The sequence below is a fragment of the Symphalangus syndactylus genome, chromosome 5 (assembly GCF_028878055.3).
Source record: "Symphalangus syndactylus isolate Jambi chromosome 5, NHGRI_mSymSyn1-v2.1_pri, whole genome shotgun sequence".
Lineage (NCBI taxonomy): Eukaryota > Metazoa > Chordata > Mammalia > Primates > Hylobatidae > Symphalangus > Symphalangus syndactylus.
The window spans coordinates 97,577,416-97,602,921 of NC_072427.2; the positions used below are offsets into that span (position 1 = coordinate 97,577,416).

General features: G+C 46.1%; 1 protein-coding gene across 1 annotated transcript; it reads left to right on the top strand.

Moving 5' to 3' along the window:
* The first annotated feature begins 1,596 nt into the window (after nt 1-1,596).
* Nucleotides 1,597-14,432, top strand: CFAP298 (cilia and flagella associated protein 298). The gene is given in 10 exon segments (XM_055279497.2): nt 1,597-1,827; nt 1,830-1,928; nt 1,931-1,992; nt 1,994-2,345; nt 6,127-6,294; nt 8,410-8,477; nt 11,836-11,994; nt 12,825-12,956; nt 13,744-13,839; nt 14,138-14,432. Coding segments are annotated over 10 exon segments (1,458 nt in total). The 5' UTR covers nt 1,597-1,616; the 3' UTR covers nt 14,249-14,432.
* Nucleotides 14,433-25,506: the final 11,074 nt, after the last annotated feature.

Below are 25,506 nucleotides of genomic sequence, written 5' to 3' on the forward strand. Positions count from 1 at the left end.
GTGGGTGTACACTCACTGTGATATTATTTGTAATATCTCAGAGATATTACAGAGTTATAGCTCTCTGTGTTATATTAGAGAGTTATATCTCTCTAAGACAGTACAAATAATACCACAGGGGGTGTACCTCATGTGTGTACACCCTGTGACATTATTTGTAATATCCATGGTAAACATTAGATCTAATAGCACAGAGAGTGTACTCTCTTTGATATTTTTCATACTATCATAGGGAGATATTGCTTCTAATATCACAGTGGGTGTACACCACGCGTGTACATTCTGTGATATGACACCTTATATCCTAGGGAGATATCTCTCCGAATATCACAGTGTGTGTACATCTTGTGATATTATTCATAATATCCTAGAAGGATGTTACTCCTAATATGACAGAGGGTGTACACCCAGTGATATTCTTAGTAATATCCGAGGGAGATGTTACTCCTAATGTCACACGGGGTGTACACCCATTATCTTTTTCCTAATATTCTAGGGGGATGTTACTTCTCAAGTCACGGGGGGCGTACACCCTGTGATGTTGTTCGTAATATCCTAAGAAGATGTTACTCTTAATGTCATATGGGGTGTATACCCTGTGATATTACTCGTAATATCTTATGGGGATGCTACTCCTAATGTCACAGGCTGTGTACACCCTGTGTACACAACCAAAGTTCCAAAGCTTAAGGAACAGGAAGTAGCGTGCGCTTGTAATAGTCAAATCAGTATGTACTCAGCACTGCCCCCTCCAAGAACCACGAGATAACGGGTAGAGGACTTGACGGGTACAGGACTTGCACTATGTCGCCTAGACACCTCATTACTAAGGACTCCGCAAATGTTACCCATCTCTTAAGGCATTCCCTGACCATCCAACATAAGAAGTCCATCAACCTGTTTAGTTTTCTCTAGACCTGTATTTGAATTTGTATTGTCCGTCTATTTATTATTTTTGAGACACAGTCTCACTCTGTCGCCGAGGCTGGAGTGTAGTGGCGCGATCTAGGCTCACTGCAACCTCCGCCTCCCAGGTTCAAGCAATTCTCCCACCTCAGGCTCCCTAGTAGCTGGAATTACAGGCATGCGCCACTACGTTAGGCTAATTTTTGTATTTTTAGTAGAGACGGGGTTTCACCATATTGGCCAGGCTGGTTTCGAACTCCTGACCTTGGGTAATTCTCCCCCCTCGGCCTCCCAAAGTGTTCGGATTACACGCGTAAGCCACCGCGCCCGGCCTGTCCATTTATTTTTGTTTTCTTTTTGTCACACTAAAATATAAGCTCCATGGGAGCAGTGACTCTGGATCTGTGGGGCCCGGAATAAACAGCGACTGACGCCGACTGCCTTCAGCAAGAGTCTGCTGGAGGATATTTCGGGGAGGGTCGCTCTGGCAGGAGCTGCTGGAGCTACCCTAGCAACGCCATCCAAATCAATCTGAACGAAGAAGTGCGGACACTCGCCCTGGCCCCTCCGTCCTGAAAAGCAGACCCGCGCAAACAGCAGCGAACCGCAAGACTCAGTTCCAGGGCGCTGCCGCCAAACTTTCCCAGGCCGGAAGCAGCGTGGAAGCGTTGCCGGAAGTGGAGACTGAAAGCGGCGGAAGGGACGCTGGAATGTGGAGCGGTTGTGGGGCGGCAGCTGCGGAACTCGGCGCTTGTGGTTCCCGCCGTACTTCCCATTCCCCATCTAGTAACTGGCATCTCAGCCCACGTATCTCCCTGAGTGGAAATCTCAGGCCCCAGACCAGTCGATTGGGAGGTCGGCCCTCCCCTTCAGCGACTTGGTCTGTGTTTTGGCAGTTGCCCCGACAACAGTCACTTCCGGGAGGGGCTCTGCGAATCTCCTTCCGCCGGTCGGTTCAGAATCAGCTGTCGTCTCAGACTGTGTGGGTGGCTTTCCCGGCCGCAGCTCCGTACGGGCGTGGATTCTGGGCCTCGGTGCACCCCAGCCTCCCCCACTCGGGTTCTGAGCTTGAGCTGGCGGCTCTCCTAACTCTGTTTCACTGTTGCTCTTGGCAACATCCACTTCCGGGAGCGAGTGCCGTTTCCCTCGCTCACCGCGGGCTCGGGAGCGTGGGGTTCTGGACCCTGAGCGGCTGTTAGTGCGTCGCCGCTGCAGGCGATCCGGCTACCCTCGGCCGGCCGGAACCGCGGGCCACGCAGCTCGGGCCTTCTCACCGTCTCAGTGCCTCGGCGGGACCACCATGGTTCTGCTGCACGTGAAACGGGGCGACGAGAGCCAGTTCCTGCTGCAGGCGCCTGGGAGCACCGAGCTGGAGGAGCTCACGGTGCAGGTGGCCCGGGTCTATAATGGGCGGCTCAAGGTGCAGCGCCTCTGCTCAGGTGCGGCTCGCGGGCGGGCCGGTCCCGGACAGATCGAGAGACAGGCGTGGGATGGAGAAAGAGGGGCAGGGTGGGCCGAGGGGTCAGGTTTGTGAAGATTATTGAAGAGATTTGCAGCAGCCGGGGTTGAAACGGGACACTAGGGTTAACCGGAGATGAATAAGGAACCGGAGAAGGTCTGGCCTGTCTGACACCCCCGGCTGGGAGGTGGGCCCAGGTGCCTCTGGCAGCCAGGATTTGGGGTGCTGCGAATAAGTGGAAATGGGCTGGGGAGGGAGGAGGGAGCCGAAAGGCCGGGCTGAACAGCCGACTTAGTGCAATTAATCACGTGTGAGGGGTGAGATGAGAACTAGGTGGGCTTTTAAAAGCTGGATTTACTATTTTTAATCGCCCGATGTAAAGCAGCGAGCCACCTGGCTTTGGGACGGCCCCTTACAGTTGAGGAAGCCTTGGTGATCTTTCCCCGCCCTGGAAACGGCCTGTTGCGTTGCGGCGCCGTCTCCTTACCCCGTGCAGGTTCCAGGGCACCCGCTTTCCCGCAGAACTTTCCGGCGGTGGAAGGGCCCCCATCTGTGCTGTCCATTGGGCAGCCGCCGGCCACTTGTGGCCGTAGAGCATTTGGAATATGGCTAGTGCGGCCAGGCAACCGAATTTTACATTTGCATTTTAATTAAATATACACTATATATATATTAATTAATATATATTATATATTAAATATATAATATATATTATATATTATTATATATTAAATATATAATATATATTATATATCATTATATATTAAATATATAATATATTATATATATTAAATATATAATATATATCAAATATATAATATATATCATATCATATATTAAATATATAATATATTATATTAAATATATAATATATATTTATATAGTATATATTAAATATATAATATATTATACATTAAATATATATTAAATATATAATATATTATATATTAAATATATAATATATTATATATTAAATATATATTAAATATATAATATATTATATATTAAATATATTATATATATTAAATATATAATATATATATTATATATATCAAATATATAATATATATAATATATATTATATATAATATATAATAATATATAATATATTATATATTTAATATATATAATATATTTAATATATAATATATATTATATATAATATATATTATATATTATTATATATTATATATATAATATATATTATATATATATTAATTAAATATACACTATATATATATATATAGTGTGTGTGTGTGTGAGAGAGAGAGAGAGACAGGGTCTTACTGTCGCCCAGAGAGAGAGAGACAGGGTCTTACTGTCGCCCAGGCTGGAGTGCAGTGGCGCGATCTCGGCTCACTGCAACCTTCGCCTCCTGGGTTCAAGCTGTTCTCCTGCCTCAGCCTCCCAAGTATCTGGGATTACAGGCGCTCACCACCACGCCCAGCTAATATTTGTATCTTTAGTGGAGACGGGGTGTCATCATGTTGGCCAGGCTGGTCTCGAACTCGTGACCTCAGGTGATCCGCCTGCCTCCGCCTCCCAAAGTGCTAGGATTACAAGTGTGAGCCATCGCGCCTGGCTCATTTTAATTTAAATAAATTTAAATCGCCAAGGGGAGCGAGTAGCTGCCGCATTAGACAGCATAGTTTTTGAACTTGACGGGATGATACTTCCCGATGTGGTCTAGGATATTACTAAGTGTTTATATAACTACCATGTATATATAGAAAATACAAACGTAACTATTTGCAATAAATAGTATATTCATTTATGTGATTTATTAAATTGCATGAATATGTGATTTATTATGAAATGTATTGATTACATTATATGAATATGTGAGTTTTACACCGTGGAGAAATTCCTGAGGGTCATGGTTCTTTTCATGAAACTTATGTGTAGTTTCTTAATTGAGCTTCCAACACAAACGTAATATTAAATGTTATTTTTAAGTTAAAACATTTGAGGAGAAAAGGAATTCATCTTCTTTTCCTATAACGTTATAAATTGGAAATGTGCTGAATGCTAAGAGTCACATTAGTGAACTTAAAATTCATGTATTTATTCTGCACCAGTGCTCAGCCTTCAGAAGACAAGGATGGGGCCGGGCGCGGTGGCTCACACGGGTAATCCTGACACTTTGAGAGGCTGAGGCGGGCGGATCACTTGAGCCTAGGAGTTCTAGACCAGCCTGGGCAACATGGTGAAACCCAGTCTCTACTGAAAATACAAAACTGAGCTGGGCGTGGTGACACATGCCTGTTGTCCCAGCTACTCGGGAGGCCGAGGCATGAGAATCGCTTGAACCCAGGAAGCAATGCTGCAGTGAGCTGAGATCGCGCCACTGCACTCCTGCCTGGGTGACAGAGGGAGACCCTGTCTCAAAGAAAAAAAAGACAAGGATGAATAAGACCACTACCGTGCCCTCATGTCAAAGGCCCAGGCCAGGTCTGGCACATAGCAAGTGGCATATAAATGTTCCATAAAATAGCCAGATGGGCAAGACCCCTGACCCCTGACCCCTGGAAGCTAACATTCCAATGGCGTATGAGGTGTTATAATGATGACTGTGATAGATGTTGACTAACTTTCCCTTATTTTTAAGAAATAAGTAGCTTAGACTGTGGTGGAGAGGGAGACAATAAACATCCCATTCATTGATGCCATTTGTTCATACTGTATTATTTCAGGTCAGGTGATGTCCTCACACAATGTTATGGGAACAGCGAGATCCAGGTGCCTCCTTCACAGGAAGGAAGGAGAGAGGGAGAAAGGAAGGAACAATTTTGCAAGGTTAAAATGTGGACTGGTTTTGCGGTGAATATATAACGATTAGGAAAAATAGCCATGCAGTTGAATAGTGAACATGATACTAGAAAACCAAGTCCCTTGTCCCATCTCTGCTACCTTTGAGGGGTATAAGCTGCTTTAAATCCTCCCCGCTGATTTGTATAAATTATTTATGAAGCATTGACATGAAGTTTTATAGAAGGTCTCAGGCCAGGCACGGTGGCTCATGCCTGTAATCCCAGCACCTTGGGAGGCCGAGGCGGGTGGATCACTTGAGGTCAGGAGTTCAAGACCAGCTTGGTCAACATGGCGAAACCCTATCTCTATTAAAATACAAAAATTAGCCGGGCGTGGTGGTGGACACCTGTAATCCCAGCTACTCAGGAAGCTGAGGCAGGAAAATCACTTGAACCTGTGAGTTGGAGGTTTCAGTGAGCCTGAGATCGTGCCACTGTACTCCAGCCTGGGTGACACAGTGAGATTCCGTCTCAAAAAAAAAAAAGATATCAGCTGCATATGTGTCATCTGAGCGAGCCTGACATGATACAATCGTAAATTAAGGAAGGTAAGGGGAATGTACAAGGTTAAATTAAATGAGATAGTTCATGTGAGTGCATTGGAAAACTATAAAACCCATGTGAATATATATTCAGGCGTTCAATGAATAGTAATTTTGCCCTCCCTGAGTTCCAGAAAACACAACATACCTCAAATGATTGGAGCACTCAATCTGCAGGCTGACTGCCTGGGACATGGGGTGAGCTCCTGAGCTCTCTGTGCTGTTGGCTGAGGATGGATCAGTGACTCTTTGTCAAGGGTCCAGCCCAGGCCTGGCACTTAGCAAGTGGCATATAAGTGTTTGTTCCACAAAATAGCCAGATGGGCAAGACCCCTGGCTCTTTGGAGCTTACATTCCAGTGGGGTATGAGATGTTATGATTGTGATACTGTCTTTCACTTATTTTTAAGAAATGGAAGAATTAGCCGAACATGGCATATTTCTCCCTCTTAATATGCAAGGACTGACTGATGATCAGATTGAAGAACTGAAATTGAAGGATGAATGGGGTGAAAAATGTGTACCCAGCGGAGGTGCAGTATTTAAAAAGGATGATATTGGACGAAGGAATGGGCAAGGTAAGTGAGGATTTCTCTTCTATGTGCATGCTTGATACAGGCATAAGTATGAAAACAGTTCCTTTTTTTTTTTTTTTTGAGACGGAGTCTTGCTCTAGCCCAGGCTGGAGTGCAGTGGTGCAATCTCAGCTCACTGCCACCTCCGTCTTCCAGGTTCAAGCAATTCTCCTTCCTCAGCCTCCTGAGTAGCTGGGACTACAGGCATGTGCCACCATGCCTGGCTAATTTTTGTATTTTTAGTAGAGACGGGGTTTTGCCATGTTGGCCAGGCTGGTCTCGAACTCCTGACCTCAGGTGATCTGCCTGCCTCGGCATCCCAAAGTGTTGGGATTATAGGTGTGAGAAAGCAGTTCTTTATGTTCAAAAATTGACCTCGTCATTTCTCTACAGACTTACAAAATACTGTACTCTGTAGCTCCTGTGGTAAAACTCTAATCTAGGATGAATTAGATAGATAAAGGAAGCTTTTGTCTTGCTCTTAATAGGTTGTAGCTTGCTTTTAAATGTATTCAATGAACCAGATGAAATGACCCTTTCCCTTCTGTAGGTCAAAAATGGTTGAGTATTGGCAATTTCATGTGGTTCCACCTAATAATTGTTGGCAGGTACTCACTGAAATGTATTCAGAGTTGTGTTTTGTTACTGTTCGCAGACGTTGGGGGATCTTTCGAGATGGACTGTGTGAAAGAGGAAAGGGAAAGCATGTCAGCGCACGGACTTCCCTGATCAAGGACATGCTTCTCTCTGGGGCAGAGCACTTCAGTACATGGCAGAACACTGAGGAAATTCCTCTCCTTTCAGTGTTTGGCTGATCATGTGGAATTGATGATAATCCTTTTTGATAGCTTGTTCTTTTTAACCTGCATTAAAATCTCCGTTTAAAACACTGTAATTGATGAGCCCTAAAACACTTTTAGAAGTAAAAGAACAGTATTCCTGCAAGGCCTTTACCAGCTCAAAAATACATTTTTTTAAATATCAGGGATAGTAAGAATTCCTAGTATTATTTCCTTTCAGTGTTAACCTGAAAAATGGTTGTCTTCCACATCTTTCTTACGTAAGAAGATGTGGTAAGATGAAGAAAAAAAATACGAGAACCAGTTAACAGTTCATTATTCATCATTAAACCAATATGTAATATGTCCTTAAATTAACCACCTTTTTTTTTTTGAGACAGAATCTCACTTTGTCGCCCAGGCTGGAGTGCAGTGGTGCAATCTCGGCTCGCTGCAACCTCTGCCTCCCGGGTTCCAGCGATTCTCCTGCCTCAGCCTCCAGAGTAGCTGGGATTATACATGCCTGCTACCATGCCCGGCTAATTTTTGTATTTTTCGTAGAGACAGGGTTTCAACATGTTGCCCAGGCTGGTCTCGAACTCCTGACCTCAGGTGATCCACCCATCTTGGCCTCCCAAAGTGCTGGGATTACAGGCGTGAGCCACTACGCCCAGCCTAACCACTTCTATTATAATACAATCTTGTATTTCTAATATTTTCAATGTCTAATTAATACTGTTATTTACTAGGAATGTATGGTTTCAACTTGCCCCATTTTCCCTAGGTTTGGGCATTCCATCTTCATTTTTTTTTTTTTTTTTTTGCTTCTAAGCTTTCAAGTTAGTATTTTTTCCTGATGTAGGGGTCACCAAATTATGGGCTACAGGCCAAATTTAGCCAGTTGCCTATTGTAAATAAAATTGTATGGAGATGCAGCCACCCCATTTATTTAAGTATTGTCTGCTCTTGTGCTACGGTGGCAGAGCTGAGTTATCCCACCCAACAAGACTGTGTAGCCTGCAAAGCCTCAAATTTTACTCTCTGGCCCTTTCCAGAAAAGGTTCACCGGCCCTGTTTACCCAATGACATGCATTTCTGTTTTTTGTAGCCTTTGCCACTTTGCAGAAAGCACACTCCAGGTCTCTGCTGTTGGGAAGAGATCTTCACCTAACTTCCGGCAGCCAGGTTTCTTGCCTCTCTTCCCTAAATTCCACACTCACACTCTCTCAGTTCACTTACCCCCTGACTCAGACAGAAGGGACTGAGATATTTCAGAAGAGCTTTAAAGAGGCTTTGGATTTGACAGCTCTCTCTCCCTCTCTCCTTTTTATTTTTATAGCTCCAAATGAGAAAATGAAGCAAGTGTTAAAGAAGACTATAGAAGAAGCCAAAGCAATAATATCTAAGGTTGGCTTTTTTAAATGATGCTCTAAAACTTGTTGGGTTTTTTCTTTTTTTTTTTTTTTTTTGGAGATGGAATTTCGCCTTTGTTTCCCAGGCTGGAGTGCAGTGGCGTGATCTCGGCTCACCACAACCTCCACCTCCCGGGTTCAAGCAATTCTCCTCCCTCAGCTCAGCCTCCCGAGTAGCTGGGATTACAGGCATGCACCACCATGCCCAGCTAATTTTGTATTTTTAGTAGAGACGAGGTTTCTCCATGTTGGTCAGGCTGGGTCTTGGAACTCCTGACCTCAGGTGATCCACCCGCCTCGGCCTCCCAAAATGCTGGGATAGGCAGGAGCCACCATGCCCGGCCTAAAACTTGTCTTTTGAGATAAAACTGCAACTCTGGCTTCCAGAGTTGCCTCTCAGCCAGCCTTGTCTTTCAGCCTTCCGGAGGCAAAGGAAACAAGCGTATTTGGGGTAGGCTGTAGCTTTTCCTTTCATGATCCTGACGGTTGCCCAGAGGCCTCTCCGTTCCTCCAGGCAGACACATTTTTGTTGGCTTATGTAAATGTAGGTTCACGTATAATACAAATATGTGTAATACAAATGTTGATTTCGTTTCTTTTGCGTTTTTGAAGAACTTAACAAAGCTAAGTAGGGGAGATTTGAATATTGTGGCCACAGAGTAGCTCTCCAGACACTTGATTGACTTAATATGTATTTGATATAAATCGGTTTTTTGTAATTGTCTTCCGCATTTATACAAAGGCTGTTTTATAGAGGGAGGAGCATAAATTTATAGCATTGACATACAGATAATGTGTATCTGGAGGAAAAGAATTTAAGGCTGTTGAAAGAAGTGGTATCTGTATCTGTTGCTTGTATTTGTGTGTTGGTGATTATTAGTTGCTACCACCCTCAACTGCAAGTCTCTCGACTGATAACCGCTTTTTCTTCTGCTTCTCCTGATTTGCTCAGCAGAACTGTTATTTTTAAACCAATATTTCTCAAACTTATCAAGCTTTTGACTAACCTTTGAAGAGCCTCAGCAAAGGCTGCCCTGAAGCTCTGTGCCTGTTAATATAGTAAAGGCTTTATAAAGCTCTACAGGAGAGGCCTTGGTTGAGTCCAGTGTTTGCGTGGTGATGGCATCTAGGCCTGTGAGCACATCTCAGGCCATGGCAAGAAAACAGTGGTCTGGCCATTGTTCTGCACCCTTCTCCCCACACTTCGCTGTGGAACTCCTCTCTCGGTCGCCTCACTTCTCCCGTTTGCCTGTGTACTTCTGAAAGTACTTTTTATCCTTGGCCTTCTTCCTCCCTCGGTATCTTATCTACTCTGCCAAATGCAAATTCCACCCTCTGCAAATAACTCTGAAGCTTCCATCCTTTCCCCCTGACATCTTGCTTCACTTGCAACCTGAATTTCCAGCTGGTTGCGAGATGGTTCTCTCTGAACACCCGGTCGGCACTTTGAAGTCCAGTTTTCTAGAAATGAGCTCTTTGCTTCCTCACTCCTCTCCCTCTGTGTTCTGTCCCTGAGAATCAGCACCTCCTATGAGCTTCTCTGTTTCCAGTAACAGAACCACAGTGTCTTGGTTTTATAGGCCAAATCCTCAGCGTCATCTTCAACACTTCTCCCTTCTGTCACCTCTAGGTTTGAAGTGGGGTTCTGTACCGTCTGCTCCCGTGATGCCTCTTAAATCCACCTCTTCCTTTCACTTCCACAGCTCTGGCTTTCTTTAAGGCTCTCCTGTAGCCTTTTACATTCTGATGCCCACCCGGGTTCCTGCCAGTCAATTCAATTCCATTCTGACACTAACTACTCAGAGACAGCACAGAGCCCACAGGTCAAGGGCAGATCCTTCAATTCTGACACTAACTGCCTGGAGTTAGCATCACACCCCACAGGTTAAAGGGCAAGATCACCAACAAGACTCCTCTTATTTCAGACACCAGCTGCACGTGAGGTCCCCAGGCCACCCATACTTGTGTCCAGCTTGACTACAAATTTGGAGCTTCCCACAACGCCCCCATTGATGTGCGCCACCCAGCACATCAACGTCCTCGCCAATCGGGAAGCTTCACTGAGCCGTGATGTCCAAGATTTTTGTGGTATTTTTGTTCAGTAGGCATGATTGCTTAAACCACTGGCCACGTGTTTGATCCCAACCTCTAGCCCCTGGAGGTGGAGGAAGGGAGTGAGGCCGAAAGCTCCAACCCTCTAATTATGTGCTTGGTCTCCCAGGCACGGCCAGCCCCTTCCTTGAAACCCAGCGCTGACTACAGGTTACTGTATTAGCACAAGCTCAGGTATGGTGAGAAGGGGCTCGTTATAAATAACAAGACACTCCTGTCACTCAGGAAATTCCAAGAGTTTTGGAGCTCTGTGCCTGGAACTGAGTAGCAAAGACCAGATATATTTGTTATTTCATCACACCTTCTTCTCTACTCTTCAGAGCCTGCTACCTGGTCTCCCTCCAACTAGGTCTGTTCTTTTTTTTGAGGCAGAGTCTTACTCTGTTGCCCAAGCTGGAGTGCAGTGGCACGATTTTGGCTCACTCCAACCTCTGCCTCCCGGGCTCAAGCAATTCTCCTGCCTCAGCCTGCCGAGTAGCTGGGATTACAGGCACCTGCCACCACGCCCAGCTAATTTTTGTATTTTTAGTAGAGACAGGGTTTTGCCATGTTGGCCAGGCTGGTCTCAAACTGCTGACCTCAGGTGATCCATCCACCTCGGCCTCCCAAAGTGTTGAGATTATGTAAGGCGTGAGCCGCCACATTTGGCCAACTAGGTCTGTTCTATACCAGCTACAAGATAAATCTCTCAACATTACCACTCCTTCCCAGAAAAGGCAGTCGCTTCCCCTGGCCTAACAAGGGAAATGTGAACTCCTCAGCTTGGCTTTTGTGGCCTTTCAAAAACAAACTCCAGCTGACCCAGCTAGAGCTGGCCTCGTCTTCTCCTCTCCTTCCTGCCCCATGCCGAGGGGGCTGGCACCTGCTTTTCTTTGTTTTAGCTTGTCCGGAAGCACCTGCTGCCGTCTCTACCTTTTCAGTCCATCTGCGTTTCGAGGCCCACCTGCGGTGCCTTCTCCCCATGATCCTCACCGCCATCTGTGCTGCCAGCATTGGGCTCTTTCTCCTTTGAGAATTCTTTGCACTTCATTGCACTCCATGCTCAGTGCTGCTCACTGTCTGCTTTATAATACAGGCCGCGGTGTGCTTGGCTCAGCCCCTGAAATAGATGGTAGTCACTTTAGGAGCAAGAACTGTTTGATTTCTTTTTGTTGCTCTGGTAAGGGTCTTGTACAAGATCCTGATCGAATTTACTGAATTGATTAGCCACACTGTAGATAACGACGGCTTTCTGCTTGCAGAAACAGGTGGAAGCCGGTGTCTGTGTTACCATGGAGATGGTGAAAGATGCCTTGGACCAGCTTCGAGGCGCGGTGATGATTGTTTACCCCATGGGGTTGCCACCGTATGATCCCATCCGCATGGAGTTTGAAAATAAGGAAGACTTGTCGGGAACGCAGGTACCTAGTTCTTGAGTGGGTACTCTGGAGGGTGAATTCATGGCCCCCAAAGCCCTTAAGATTTGATGCTCCTCTTCTAGATGTAGTGTTTTGCTCCCTACACAGCTTTCAGGTTTGCTATGCCCAGCTTCAGAGCAGAATTCTGAATTCAGGAGCAGCCCCTGAGAGTGGGTACTCACGAGTGAGGGGTTTGGCCTCACACACAGGAGGCAGTGGACGCAGTTTGTGAGGCTGCTCATCAGGAGTGACTGAAAACATTTCCACTGTCTTTGGCTGCTAGGAAGCCAGCTACCTAATTTCTTCCTATTTCTACCCAAATGCATCAGTCCCTTTGCATGGAAATTTGTGTTTCTAGTCTTACCTGTTGCTTTATGTTATTTTCTGACCCTCATGTTCCATTTTCCTTGGGTTTTCTCACTTATCCTATTGGACAATATTCTTTGTCTAAGCCATGTTAAATAAATGGAATATGCAGAAGTAAACAGGCAGCCCCTTTATACCTCGATTTAAATACCCAGCACGATGCCAGTGCACTTCCCTGGCAGTGGCCTACAGATCTGTCTAAGACGAACTGTATGGATCAAGGTGCAAATGAGATAGGATCTCCTTGTTGTCCAGAGGAGGAAGTTAACCGAGTCAGAGCATGAGTGGAAGCTTAACAGGGAAGGTACTAAAGTCAGCAAGGACTTAGAGTGAGGTGGGGGAGTCAGGCCTCCCATGGTGAGCACGGGGAGAAATCTGTCCCCTGCCCTCTGCTGGGAGGGGCTCAGCTGGGCTCTGCCCCCTGGATGGGAACACACAGTCAAGCCAGTTCTTACAATTGGCCCCAGGCAGGGCTCAACGTCATTAAAGAGTCAGAGGCGCAGCTGTGGTGGGCAGCCAAGGAGCTGAGAAGAACAAAGAAGCTTTCAGACTACGTGGGGAAAAATGAGAAAACCAAAATTATCGCCAAGATTCAGCAAGTAAGTACTTTTTGCTTTAACATGTCAGTATTTTTTTGTTATTTCTCTTCAAATTGATAAAAATGTACAGTGAATCTGAAAGATTTAAACTACCGGTACAAATATTTTAATCCTATTGGCTCGGGTTTAAACTAAAAATATCCTCTTCCTGCACACGAACAAAAACTGGAAGAAAATATGGATTGATTAGCAATATCTAGAGTTTGTTTTAATATGTAGGGGAGAGGAAATATACCATGTTAATTTCAAGCTTAAAAATAGGGGTGCAAGTAAACAAATATGTTCTTTGAAATGTAAAATTTCACCTGACACTGATTTCAGGCTTTTTCAAACTGCTGTGTACAGGAGGGGAGGTGGAAAAGTTCGAGACCTTTGAAGGACATCGTGTAGCGCTACAACCTGAGGGGCCGCCTTGGGTTTATGGGTGCTCCCACGTCACTAGGCTGTGATTTTGGGGAAATAGGGCCCTCCACCATATGTAGATCCGGAGGCTATGGCTCTGAGCATCCTCCCTTTCCCACTGGACCTGCCTGCAGTGTCTGCCTTGGGAATGGTCAAGACAGAGATGGCATCGTGCAGCCTCTGGTCTCCACACGGTGAGAGTTCAGGGCTCAGGGCTGCTCAAGACCAAGGCTTACCTTGATGCTTCACTTCGGGTGATCAGACGTGGGGGACCTGTTTATCTTTAGTAGCCGGCAAAGGCAATTGTAAAACATTTGTTGTAACTTCAGGATTGTCACTCTAAGAACACCTTAATCCACAATTTGCTCTGCTCTCCTCTTTGCAGAGGGGACAGGGAGCTCCAGCCCGAGAGCCTATTATTAGCAGTGAGGAGCAGAAGCAGCTGATGCTGTACTATCACAGAAGACAAGAGGAACTCAAGGTAGCGGGGGACAGGTGGGCTTTCTGCAGTGCTGGTGCCCACACGTAGCCTGCGTGCCTTACCTGGGGCTGGTGGGGAGCAGTGAGCTCTGCAGAATGCCGGGGAGGGGTCTTTCTAGAGCTTCTGTCTCTGTAGGTCTGTCGGGGTCCTGCCAGGTGTCCCCCGGTGTTAGACATGGAAGTGTCCTGCTCCTAGAGGGCAGGAAGAGGGGGAGGTCAGTCATGGACTCTTTCTTCAATCTCTTTATGTGCAAAACACTTTCCTGAAATGCCTGCCTGAATAAAACATTTATTTCCAGAGATTGGAAGAAAATGATGACGACGCCTGTTTAAACTCACCATGGGCGGATAACACTGCTTTGAAAAGACATTTTCATGGAGTGAAAGACATAAAGTGGAGACCAAGATGAAGTTCACCAGCTGATGATGCTTCCAAAGAGATTAGCTCACCTTTCTCCTAGGCAATTATAATTAAAAAACAAAGGCCACTTACTGCCCTCTGTAAAAGATGTTAACATTTCTATTTAGTGTGAATTTTTAAAATAGCAGTTATTCAAGGTTTTAGAACTTAATAAATACATAGTCAGAAGAAAATGTGTAAATCGTTTTTGTTTCAGGACTATTTAGTATGTCACGGTTTTCTTTGATAAAATACTAAACTTTTGGCCAGGCGCAGTGGCTCATGCCTGTAATCCCAGCACTTTGGGAGGCCGAGGCGGGCGGATCACGAGGTCAGGAGATCGAGACCATCCAGGCTAACACGGTGAAACACCCCGTCTCTACTAAAAATACAAAAAAAAATTAGCCGGGCGTGGTGGCGAGCACCTGTAGTCCCAGCTACTCGGGAGGCTGAGGCAGGAGAATGGCATGAACCCGGCAGGTGGAGCTTACAGTGAGCCAAGATCACTGCCACTGCACTCTATCCTGGGCAACAGAGCGAAACTCTTGTCTCAAAAAAAAAAAAGCTAAACTTTTTTTTTCTTCTTGATTGTTTTATATTCTCATAACTGGTTATTGGAGGAAAGCTGATGACTGGCAGTGACCACTAGAGGTCGCCAGGCACTCAGCGTGCTTTTTCTCCTGGCCCTCTGTAGATCTATTGGAAGCCGAACGCCCAGCCTTGCAGGAGAGACTTCTCTCACCCTGCTGAGGGGTCTCACTGTAGCCAGGCATTGCCCGGCCTTGAAGGTGAAGTTTGCCTCCTGGTTGATGCCTCTCTGGCCTTGTATTCTGGAAGCGAAAGCTACAACTGTGATGGAAGTTGAGTAGCAAACTCATTTGACTTTGAAACTTAAATTCTTCTGGAGTTTCTCAGCTTCTCAAGTCTCCTTCATCAGAATAGATCCTGAAGACAAATCCAGATCCCGGTAAAGGGTGATGATTTCTCCCTATGGATGCGGGGTCTGATTCTAGGCTCAGCTTCGTACACAGCTCAGTGACCAACCACGGAATGGATGGGATCACTCTCATCCTAACTGAGTATCTAGGACACCATTGAGTTTAAAGACTCCAACTCATCATCGCTGTAAACCATCCAAGTATCCTGCAAACCCTGGCACTTTAACATCTGAAAGACACCTGCCAGACTGCCTGTGGCAACCAGAAATGGCCCAGACGTTTCCTCATGCTTGACTTTTGGTGCCTAGGGTCCTGTTCTCCTGGTTAGAGGGAACTTCGTGTGCTCGCACTGAGGGAAAGTGAAGGATGCGGGGCATCTTCCTGCCCCGGCCTTCCTGCCTTGGTGCCTGCGCTCCCCACCATCCTGCAAAGAGGAACCCTGGGAGCGAGTGGAGGTGGCAGGGATTTGGTTCCTGCCTGCTGCCAGGCGGCCTTGCACAGGGGGTGGGTCCCAGACCTGAGAGCAAAGCGCTATTCTCTAAAGTGCATTGTAGCTGCCTTACTCTTTTGGTTGATTTTCAAATTTTGTAAAAGCAAATTTGCATCTATTTTCTCTTTTACCTGGTTATAGTTTTAAATGTCTCTATGAAAGGGTTTTGACCTTGGATGATGCAGTATATGCAATAAGATGCTGTGATTTTATTTCAGGAGCATTCTGTCTTTGTCAGTGTATAGTTCATGTGTGTTAAATTCATGCTCAGACGTGTAAGAAACAGTTAACCAAGCCATGTGATCATAGTAGCTCTTTTCAGGGAACTACTACTTCAATATCATTAGAAAGTCTTACTGAGTCTGCAGTATGAATACTCTTTTGGCCGTGATAGTTATCCCATTGCTTCATGTAATCAGCAGAACTTACTAACCAAAAAGTCACTCAACCATGACACTACAGCCCTTAAATACCCATGCGAGAAGAACCATCCTCTCTCCCTGCCCTTGTCTGCCTCAAAAGCCTCTCTGAGCTTGGTGTGTATGGGTGCAGCAGATCTTAGTAAGTACATGAGTAGCTTATTTGCAAGCCATCTGTGACGGTGGGGGGCAGGTGGTGCCCGCTGTGTCACCGTGCTGTGTGTGTTCCCTTTGCATCCACTTGCTGACTCATCCAAGGTCACAGATAGCTAGTGGTGGTAGGACCACAGGGTCACATCCAGGAACTTTCCCAGGATTTCCCAAGAAATCAATTTATCAACAAAAGTAATCTTGCCAGTGTTAGACCACTGATCAGCTTAAGTCTGTGGTCTTGGTGTTATTTTCTTCTTTTTTTAATCCAGTCCCTCTTTGGGTCAGTATCAAAGGGAAACCAAGTGTCTGTTGTATGCACAGTGCCCATCTGGGTCTGCGGTTTTGTCCTTTGACATAACTTGTCTTCTTACGTGGTTCTTTCATGGAAACCAGGAATGCTAGTAATAAAATTTGACACCACCTAAAACCTTTTCGACCATCAAACTGACAGCATCAAGCAGTATTTCTGTCACAAGATTACCTCATTCCTTGGCAACTGCTCTGCAAAGAATGTGCCATCAAGCTTGAAATGAACTGCCACATACTTGGAGCACAGTAGCCTTGAGAGGGTCTGAGTTCGCTAAATTCGCTTCCAAAGCCTCAGCAACCACCCCCTTGAAGAAGTGACGAAAGAGAGCTGCTTGCCCCCACCTCTTGCTGTTCCTTGCAAGACAGGAGTTGCCCCCCTACATTACCAAAAACCCACTGGCCCTAGACAGGGCTCAAGGAGAGAGGTGGCTGATTTCCAGGAGAAGTTCGATGCTAGACATAACAGTAATGGCAGCTGGCATTATGGAGACTTTACTATTTCCCAGACGGTTGTACTAAGCACTTTACCTATCTATTTTTTTCATTTATACCTAAAAACAGCCAAATTAGAAAGAAACTACTATTGTCATCTCACGAGTTAGGAAACCAAAGTCCAGAGGGATTAAATTGCCCAAGGTGAGGCGTCTATAATCCCAGCACTTTGGGAGGCCAAGGCGAGTGGATCACCTGAGGCCAGGAGTTCGAGACCAGCCTGGCCAACATGGTGCATGGTCTCTACTGAAAATACAAAAGTTAGCTGTGCATGGTGGTATTTGCCTATAATCTCAGCTACTTGGGAGGCTGAGGCAGGAGAATTGCTTGAACCCAGGAGGCAGAAGTTGTGGTGAGCTGAGATCATGCCACTGCTCTCCTGGGTGACACAGTGAGACTCCATCTCAAAAAAAAAAAAGAAACACCAGGGATCTATGTACACAGAGGAAAGGGACAGGGAGAAGGCCGCCACCTGCAAGACAAGTAGCGGGGCCTCGGGAAGAACCAGCCCTGCCAATGCTGTGATACTGGACCTCTGGCCTCCAGAACTGTAAGAAAATCAGTGTCTGTTGTTTAAGCCACCTAGTCCATGGTATTTCGTTATGGCAGCTCTCACAAACTAAGACACAAATGGGTATTCTATAGGAATAGATACATATACAAGGAAGACAGACATTCTTCCTTTTATCAAAGTGGACTTTACTTCTTAAAATGCTCAGAATATACTAACATTGTAAAATATAATTTTAAATTTTTTTTGCAAATGGGAAAACACACAGTTCCAGTATCATCTACATAATCTGTTTCTGATTCTTGCCCAACTCCCCCACAGCCCGTGTTAAGGTTGAGAGCCCACTCCCTCCTCGGTTCCCAGGTTTCCGAACACACCTTCTTCATCTCCCATTGAGCTGGTTGTAATCATGGCATTCGGTTACAAGTCTGTCTCCCTGGATGGACTGTGAGATCATGGGAACCAGGGCACTGTTGTTAGATTTTTAATTTTATTTATTGTATTTATTTATTTATTTAGAGACAGGGTCTCACTCTGTTACCCAGGCTGGAGTGCAGGGGCATGATCTTGGCTCACTGCAACCTCCACCTCCCGGGTTCAAGCTGTTCTTCTGCCTCAGCCTCCTGAGTAGCTGAGATTGCAGGCACGCACCACTGTGCCCAACTAATTTTAGTAATTTTAGTGGAGGCAGGGTTTCACCGTGATGGCCAGGCTGGTCTCACTCCCAACCTCAGGTGATCTGCCTGCCTCAGCCTCCCAAAGTGTTGGGATTACAGGCGTGAGCCACCGCGTCCAGCCTCTACCATAGCATAACACATATGCTCACATACTCTTAGAACACGTGAGGAAAGATCACAAGAAACTGGTGACCGTGGCTGCTTGTGGTTAAAACTCTAGGGGGCCTGGAGGATGGGCTGGGAGGGAGTCACGCTTCACAGGATGGTCTTTTGTACCTTTGAAATCCACCTATTCAAATAAATGCAAAACCAGTTGCAGTACAGCCACGTCCACGGCAGCATGATTCACAATAACTCAAATGTGGAGGCAACCCAAGTGCCCATCCACAGAAGAATGAGCAACAAGAGGATGAATGAGTCAACAAGAGGATGAGTGAGTCAACAAGAGGATGAATGAGTCAACGAGAGGATGAATGAGTCAACAAGAGGACGAGTGAGTCAACAAGAGGATGAATGAGTCAACGAGAGGATGAATGAGTCAATCAGAGGATGAATGAGTCAACAAGAGGTGGTGTATCCGTGCGATGGAATATAATTCAGTCTTGCAACGGAAGGGAATCCTGACACATGCTCCAACAGGGATGAACCTTGATGACATTATGCTGAGTGAAATAAGCCAGATACCAAATGACAAATACTGTAAAATTCCACTTATACGAGGTTCCTAGAGTAGTCAGATTCAGAGACAAAGCAGAATGATGGTTGTTAGGGGCTGGGGAGAGAGCAGGGAAGGATGGAGAGTTACTGTTTTTTTTTTTTTTTTTTTTTTTTTTTGAGATGGAGTCTTGCTCTGTCGCCCAGGCTGGAGTGCAGTGGCGCAGTCTCGGCTCACTGCAAGCTCCGCCTCCCGGGTTCACGCCATTCTCCTGCCTCAGCCTCTCCGAGTAGCTGGGACTACAGGCGCCCGCCACTACGCCCGGCTAATTTTTTTGTATTTTTTTAGTAGAGACGGGGTTTCACCGTGGTCTCAATCTCCTGACCTCGTGATCCGCCTGCCTCGGCCTCCCTAAGTGCTGGGATTACAAGCGTGAGCCACCACGCCCGGCCGAGAGTTACTGTTTAATGGGTATAGAGTTTTAAGTTTGGGAAGATAAAAACATTCTGGAGATGGATGGTGCTGATGGTTGCACAAGAATGTGAGTATCACTGAACTCTACACTTAAGAGTTTTTAGTTTTCTTTTTAGTTTTAGCTGGGCTCGGGGTTCCAGGCCTCAGGCCTCACCTGCTGCCTCAGGATCTCCAGGGCCCTCCCAGATCACAGACCTAACAGATCTTAGGACAGTCGGCCCAGGGTCATCGGCGCAATTGATGCAGCTCCCTCCCTCTCTTGTAGGACATTTTCATGGATGTTGGCGTTTGGGATCAGAGCAGCTGGAGTTATTATGCATTTTCGGTGTATGTGTTTATGTAGATAGTGGTACACTCTTAAAAATTTTTTTTTTTTTTTTTTTTGAGATGGAGTCTCAATCTGTCACCTAGGCTGGAGTGCAGTGGCACGATCTCGGCTCACTGCAGTCTCTGCCTCCTGGGTTCAAGCAATTCTCTGCCTCAGCCTCTCGAGTAGCTGGGATTACAAGCGCCCGCCACCATACCCGGCTAATTTTTGTATTTTTAGTAGAGACGGGGTTTCACCATCTTGGCTATGCTGGTCTTGAACTCCTGACTTCGTGATCCACCCACCTCAGCCTCCCAAAGTGCTGGGATTACAGGTGTGAGCCACCGCGCCCGGCCATGATAGTGGTACACTCTTAAATGTTTAACAATAGCTTTCCCAAAATACATGTGCATATAAATACAGATGTAAGTTTGTTATAAATTTTGCTGATATCAAGGATATGTAGCATACAGCTTACAAATAATAAGATATGTTACACTATCATGAACTCCACATAACCAATTGATGCTCACAGAATGTTTTCACTGATTTTTGTTGAAACACGATTTGACTAATCTAATTACATAGCAACCTGCTAACTCTTTTCCCTATACATTTATTGTCCTTAATCTGATTGTGATGTAAACCATTTTCACCCTTGTATATATTACATACAAAACTGAAACCTCTTTCAGTTTCAGCACCAGACACCACCCACATGTGAGACTCCATAGTGAACATTTTCTCCCTCACTTTCTTTTCTTTTTGAGACGGAGTCTCGCTCTGTCGCCCGGGCTGGAGTGCAGTGGCGCGATCTCGGCTCACTGCAAGCTCCACCTCCGGGGTTCACGCCATTCATCCGCCTCAGCCTCCCGAGTAGCTGGGACTATAGGCACCTGCCACCACGCCTGGCTAATTTTTTTGTATTTTTAGTAGAGACAGGGTTTCACCATGTTAGCCAGGATGGTCTCAATCTCCTGACCTCATGATCCATCTGTGCTTCTGGAGCCTCCGGAGCATGTCTCCTGACGCCTGGAAAACAGCTACCCAGGGGCAGCGTCTGCAGGCTCTGAGTCCAGCATAGGTTTCTGAGCTCCAGGCCACACAGAGTGCATCAGAGCACCCTCCGTGGAGCAGACGAATCCACATCTGCAACAGGCTCCAAACACAACCCGCATCCCAACCCCAGGCACAGAGTTAGGGCCCAATAGAGCTGGGCCAGATCGGTTATTCGTGGTCTTCAGAATTCGTGTTTGTGAAATGCAGGGCCCATGTCTTGTAGGGGTAACAGGAGCAGTGTTTAGAGCAGAGCACAGGACCCGCACCCAACAGGCGTTAGTACTGTGAGCTGCCTTTATTCGTGCTCAAGTTATTGAATGTGAACAAGTTTAGTGTCCAACACCGTGGAACAAGAAGTCCAGCACCGTGATGCGGGATTCATCAAATGTGGGCGACCCTCCTACCTCTCCACTGGCCCCTGTGACAGTCGATGCCCGACCTTACCTGTCAGTTCAATGTGTAAAAGCACAAAAGTAGATTTCTTAATTGTGTCAGTGCCACAGAACGGAAGGGGGTGGTGCTGCAGGTTATTCCTGTGTTTCTAGGAAGGCAACAACTAGATAGAATTGGGTGGAATGGATTTCATCTAGTGCTTGATGGAAATAATAACCCCCACGTGGCTTGTCATACACACAAAATGCAGAGAAATATGCAGCGTTCTGGAGTTCCCTGCACGCTGTCCCATGGGTTCCCCATCTACTCATCATATCAACTGGCTGATGGATCGTGGTCCCTGCAGATACAGGAACTGAACTCAGAGAGAGGCCGTGTCTTCTGCAAGACCCCCGGCCAATGAGAAGGACCCAGGCTTGAGCACAGGTTTCTGAACCAGAGTCTAGCCTCTCACCTCCTCAAACCTCCCTGCTTCCCTTCCCACCAAGTTATAATTGAGTGACTGTTCACCCGGATTGTGGTCTTCCAAAGGCACTTACATGATCACATTTTCCCCTTCAATTTCTCACCAGTTAGCTTGTAAATGACAAAGTCTGCCCCGTGGAGAGAGCCTTCTTCAGATTTTAAGATAAAGACATCAGTATTGCCATTAAAAAGATGAAGACAATGAAAATAATTATTTAGTAGGATAATAAACGGAATCTGGGCAGAGTCGTGCTGAGCAGCTATGAATTGCATCAGCACATCACGTACTGGCAGCAACTCACTGTGCAGAACGTCCGGGCCACAGGCTGGGGCTCCCCGGACACTCCTCTTCCCATGGGCATTTTCCCCACTGGCCACTAACATCAGATGGGTTCACACTCATGAAAACACTTGGTGCCAAGAAACAGGTGCCTGCAGGGCTGGTATGACACAGGGACTCTGTGGTGCAGTGTGTGTGGCTGGTCGGTGTATTAGCAAGGATGAGGACACAGGTGTCCAGTAAGGACTGCTTGAACGAAAGTCCTTGATTCACAAAACAGGAACAGTGCTGACCGCCTGCCCTCCTTTATCCCAGGAAGCACTCCAACTGACATCATTACAAACAGCATGGTATTGGAAGTCATGGGTTGATGTTATCTGGCTGAGGGGTTTATCTAGAAATGTCTCCTGACTTCAGGTCTCTTTAGATGTAAGTTAGCTTCTTCCCCTGTCCGTACTCAGTCTCAGCTGGTCACTGACTATGTGATTTCCTTTCTAATCACTTGGGTCCTACTACAAAAACAAAATAACACAACATAGAGTAAATACTTTATTGGGACGGCTAGCAAGCACTGGACATTTTTCTCTGCTCATTATCTTGAAGAGCATACTGTACTCCCTCAATTCATTTTAAACAAAAAAACTTTAGAATGTAATTAATGGAAGTTCTCACTATTGTGGATTGAGTAGTTTTTATATGTTGCCTTACCACTTTGCTTAAAGGGGCAATGTCTTTCCTTATTCTCAACCCTTACAAAATATTGTGCAGAGAACATGTTTAAAGAGTGTGTAATCCCAGCACTTTAAGAGGCTGAGACAGGTGGATCACTTGAGTCCAGAAGTTTGAGACCAGCCAGTGCAACATAGCGAGACCTGTCTGTACTAAAAATTCCAAAATTAGCTGGGTGTGGTGATGTGAACCTGTAGTTCTAGCTACTAGGGAGGCTGAGGTGGGAGGATTGCTTGAGCCTAAGAGGTCGAGGTTGCAGTGAACCGAGATGGTGCCACTGCACTCCAGCCTAGGCAACAGAGCAAAACCTTGTCTCACAAGAAAAAAAAAAAAAAAGGAGTGTGTCACTTATAACATTCAGACTCAACTCACAAAATACAAAAGAAACATGGAGTTTTGAGTGTGCTAAAATGCACCACTGAGGGAACAACTAGAAAATGAGTAGAAAATCTTTATCTTTTTTGGTTTTTTTTGAGACAGAGTCTCACTCTGCCGCCAGACTGGAGTGCAGTGGTGCAATCTTGGTTCACTGCAGCCTCCACCTCCCAGGTTCAACCGATTCTCCTGCCTCAGCCTCCCAAGTAGCTGGGACTACGGAAGCGTGCCACCACACCCAGCTATTTTTTTTTTTTTTTTTTTTTTTTTTTTTTTTTAGTAGAGACAGGGTTTCACCATGTTGGCCAGGATGGTCTTGATCTCTTAACCTTGTGATCTGCCTGCTTCGGCCTCCCAGAGTGCTGGGATTACAGGCATGAGCCACCATGCCCGGCCGAAATTCTTTATCTTTTGGTTCTATCATTGTACACTACAGCTACTGGTAATAGTATTAAGGCATATTTTACAATTCATATTCGATCACAGGGCTCACACTCTCTTCTCTCCACCTCTCACAAGTTTTGCCATAAGAATTTTGTTGTAGTTTGAGGAACTCAACACAGCTGCAAGTATTTCGCTGGAATCTGCTATGATCTGCGTCGCTCGAGGCACAGTGTGAGCTCATGTCATTCCTTGCATGACACGCACCTCTCCCCTAACTTATTCCGACATTTAGTCATCCACGAATTCACTCAGCTCCAGTGGGCTGGGTTCCAATCTCAGTGGCATCTCACTAGTTCCCAGGTCATATTGCCCATTTGCAGTGATGATATTTAGAAAAGGTGATTTCTTTTGTCAGGGTCTGTACCACTATAGAAGTAGTCCTTTGAACCAGAAATTTAAACACATAAGCTACTTTAAAAAGTGTATCTGCTGCTACTCCAAGCAGCCACTCAAGAACTGGCTTCTGATTTTAAAAGATGAGTGAAAGGTGTGCCGTGGTTTCCTCTACAGAATGTTCAGACCAGAGGGCCCTGGAAGACCATACCTGAAATGTGGCTAAGGCACCAGGAGGCTGAACAGAAAACCGGGGCCTTATCAGAGAGAAGAGAAGGGCCCAACAGTCCAAACGCCCAGGAGGCTCCGCCCTGACCTGCTGCCACACGCGTTTGCTGCAGGGTGAGAATCTGGGGAAGACTCAGTGAAGAAAATGCTAAATTTTCTTCAGGCTGGGAAGAGCAACACACAGAGAGCCGCAGCAGAGAGGGGGATGGGGGGACCCTGCCCTGGGAGCCACCTCGGCTGAGGCTCAGGAGGGGAGCTGCAAAGCCTGAGACCTACACAACCTCTCACACACTTCAGGACACACACAACCCCTCACGCACCTCAGGACACACACACAACCCCTCACACACCTCAGGACACACACACAACCTCTCACACACCTCAGGACAAACACCCACTCACACACCTCAGGACCCAAGCACAACCCCTCACACAGCTCAGGACACACACACAACCCCTCACACACCTCAGGAACCCACATAAGGAACTCACACACCTCAGGCTCATACACACAAGCCCTCACACACCTCAGGAACCCACACACAACCCCTCACACACCTCAGGGTCTCACACACAACCCTGACACACCTGAGGGTCTCAAACACAAACCCTCACACACTTCAGGACCCACACAATTCATCACACTTCTCAGGACACACACACAACCCGTCACACACCTCAGGACTCACGCACAACCATCTCACACACCTCAGGACTCACACAACCTCTCACACACCTTAGGACCCACACACAACCACTCACACACCTCAAGACACACATACACACCTCATACACCTCAGGGACACACACAACCCCTCACATACCTCAGAAACCTATATAAACTCTCACACACCTCAGGACACACACACGCCCACTCGCACACCTCAGGACACACACACACACTCCCACAGTTAGAACGACGCACGGGGACAAAAGTGCCTTCTGTTTCCTCTTTGTAGTATTTTCTTCATTCACGACGTCGGCGTTTACTGCCTATTGCATGCGAGTCGCTTGCAGAACTATCCGAGTGACACACGTCCCAAGCAGGCCCAGGTGAGCCCCGGGTGTGTGTTCCCCACACGCAGCACCATGGATGAGAAGGACGGCCAGGGTTTAACAGGAACATCGGCTCTCGCTTGCTCCTCATTCTCTTCTCTATCACAAAAATCACACGGACAATTCATACGGAGATGCATTTAGTGAAATGATGAAACTTTGAATCCTGTCTCCTATTTAAACCCACATACATTATTTTCCCTTCATAAAAATGTTTTTTCTAGTAAATAATTTGATATCCAAAGAAAGTTTGTATTTCTCCAAGAATGTACGCTCAGAGAAATGGGCTCTGACTACGCGTTGTGTATTGAAGACTTGATATAAAACACATGGTTTTTGTCCATTGGGAGGAGCAGTTTGACTCTCTCCAATGTCCTTTGTGGATGTGGACTCCACTGATGATGAGCTTCTATATTAGAATTGCAGGTTTGGAGATGTTTAATTATTATCTGAGCTGGTACAGTGGTGACGCTGAGTGAGA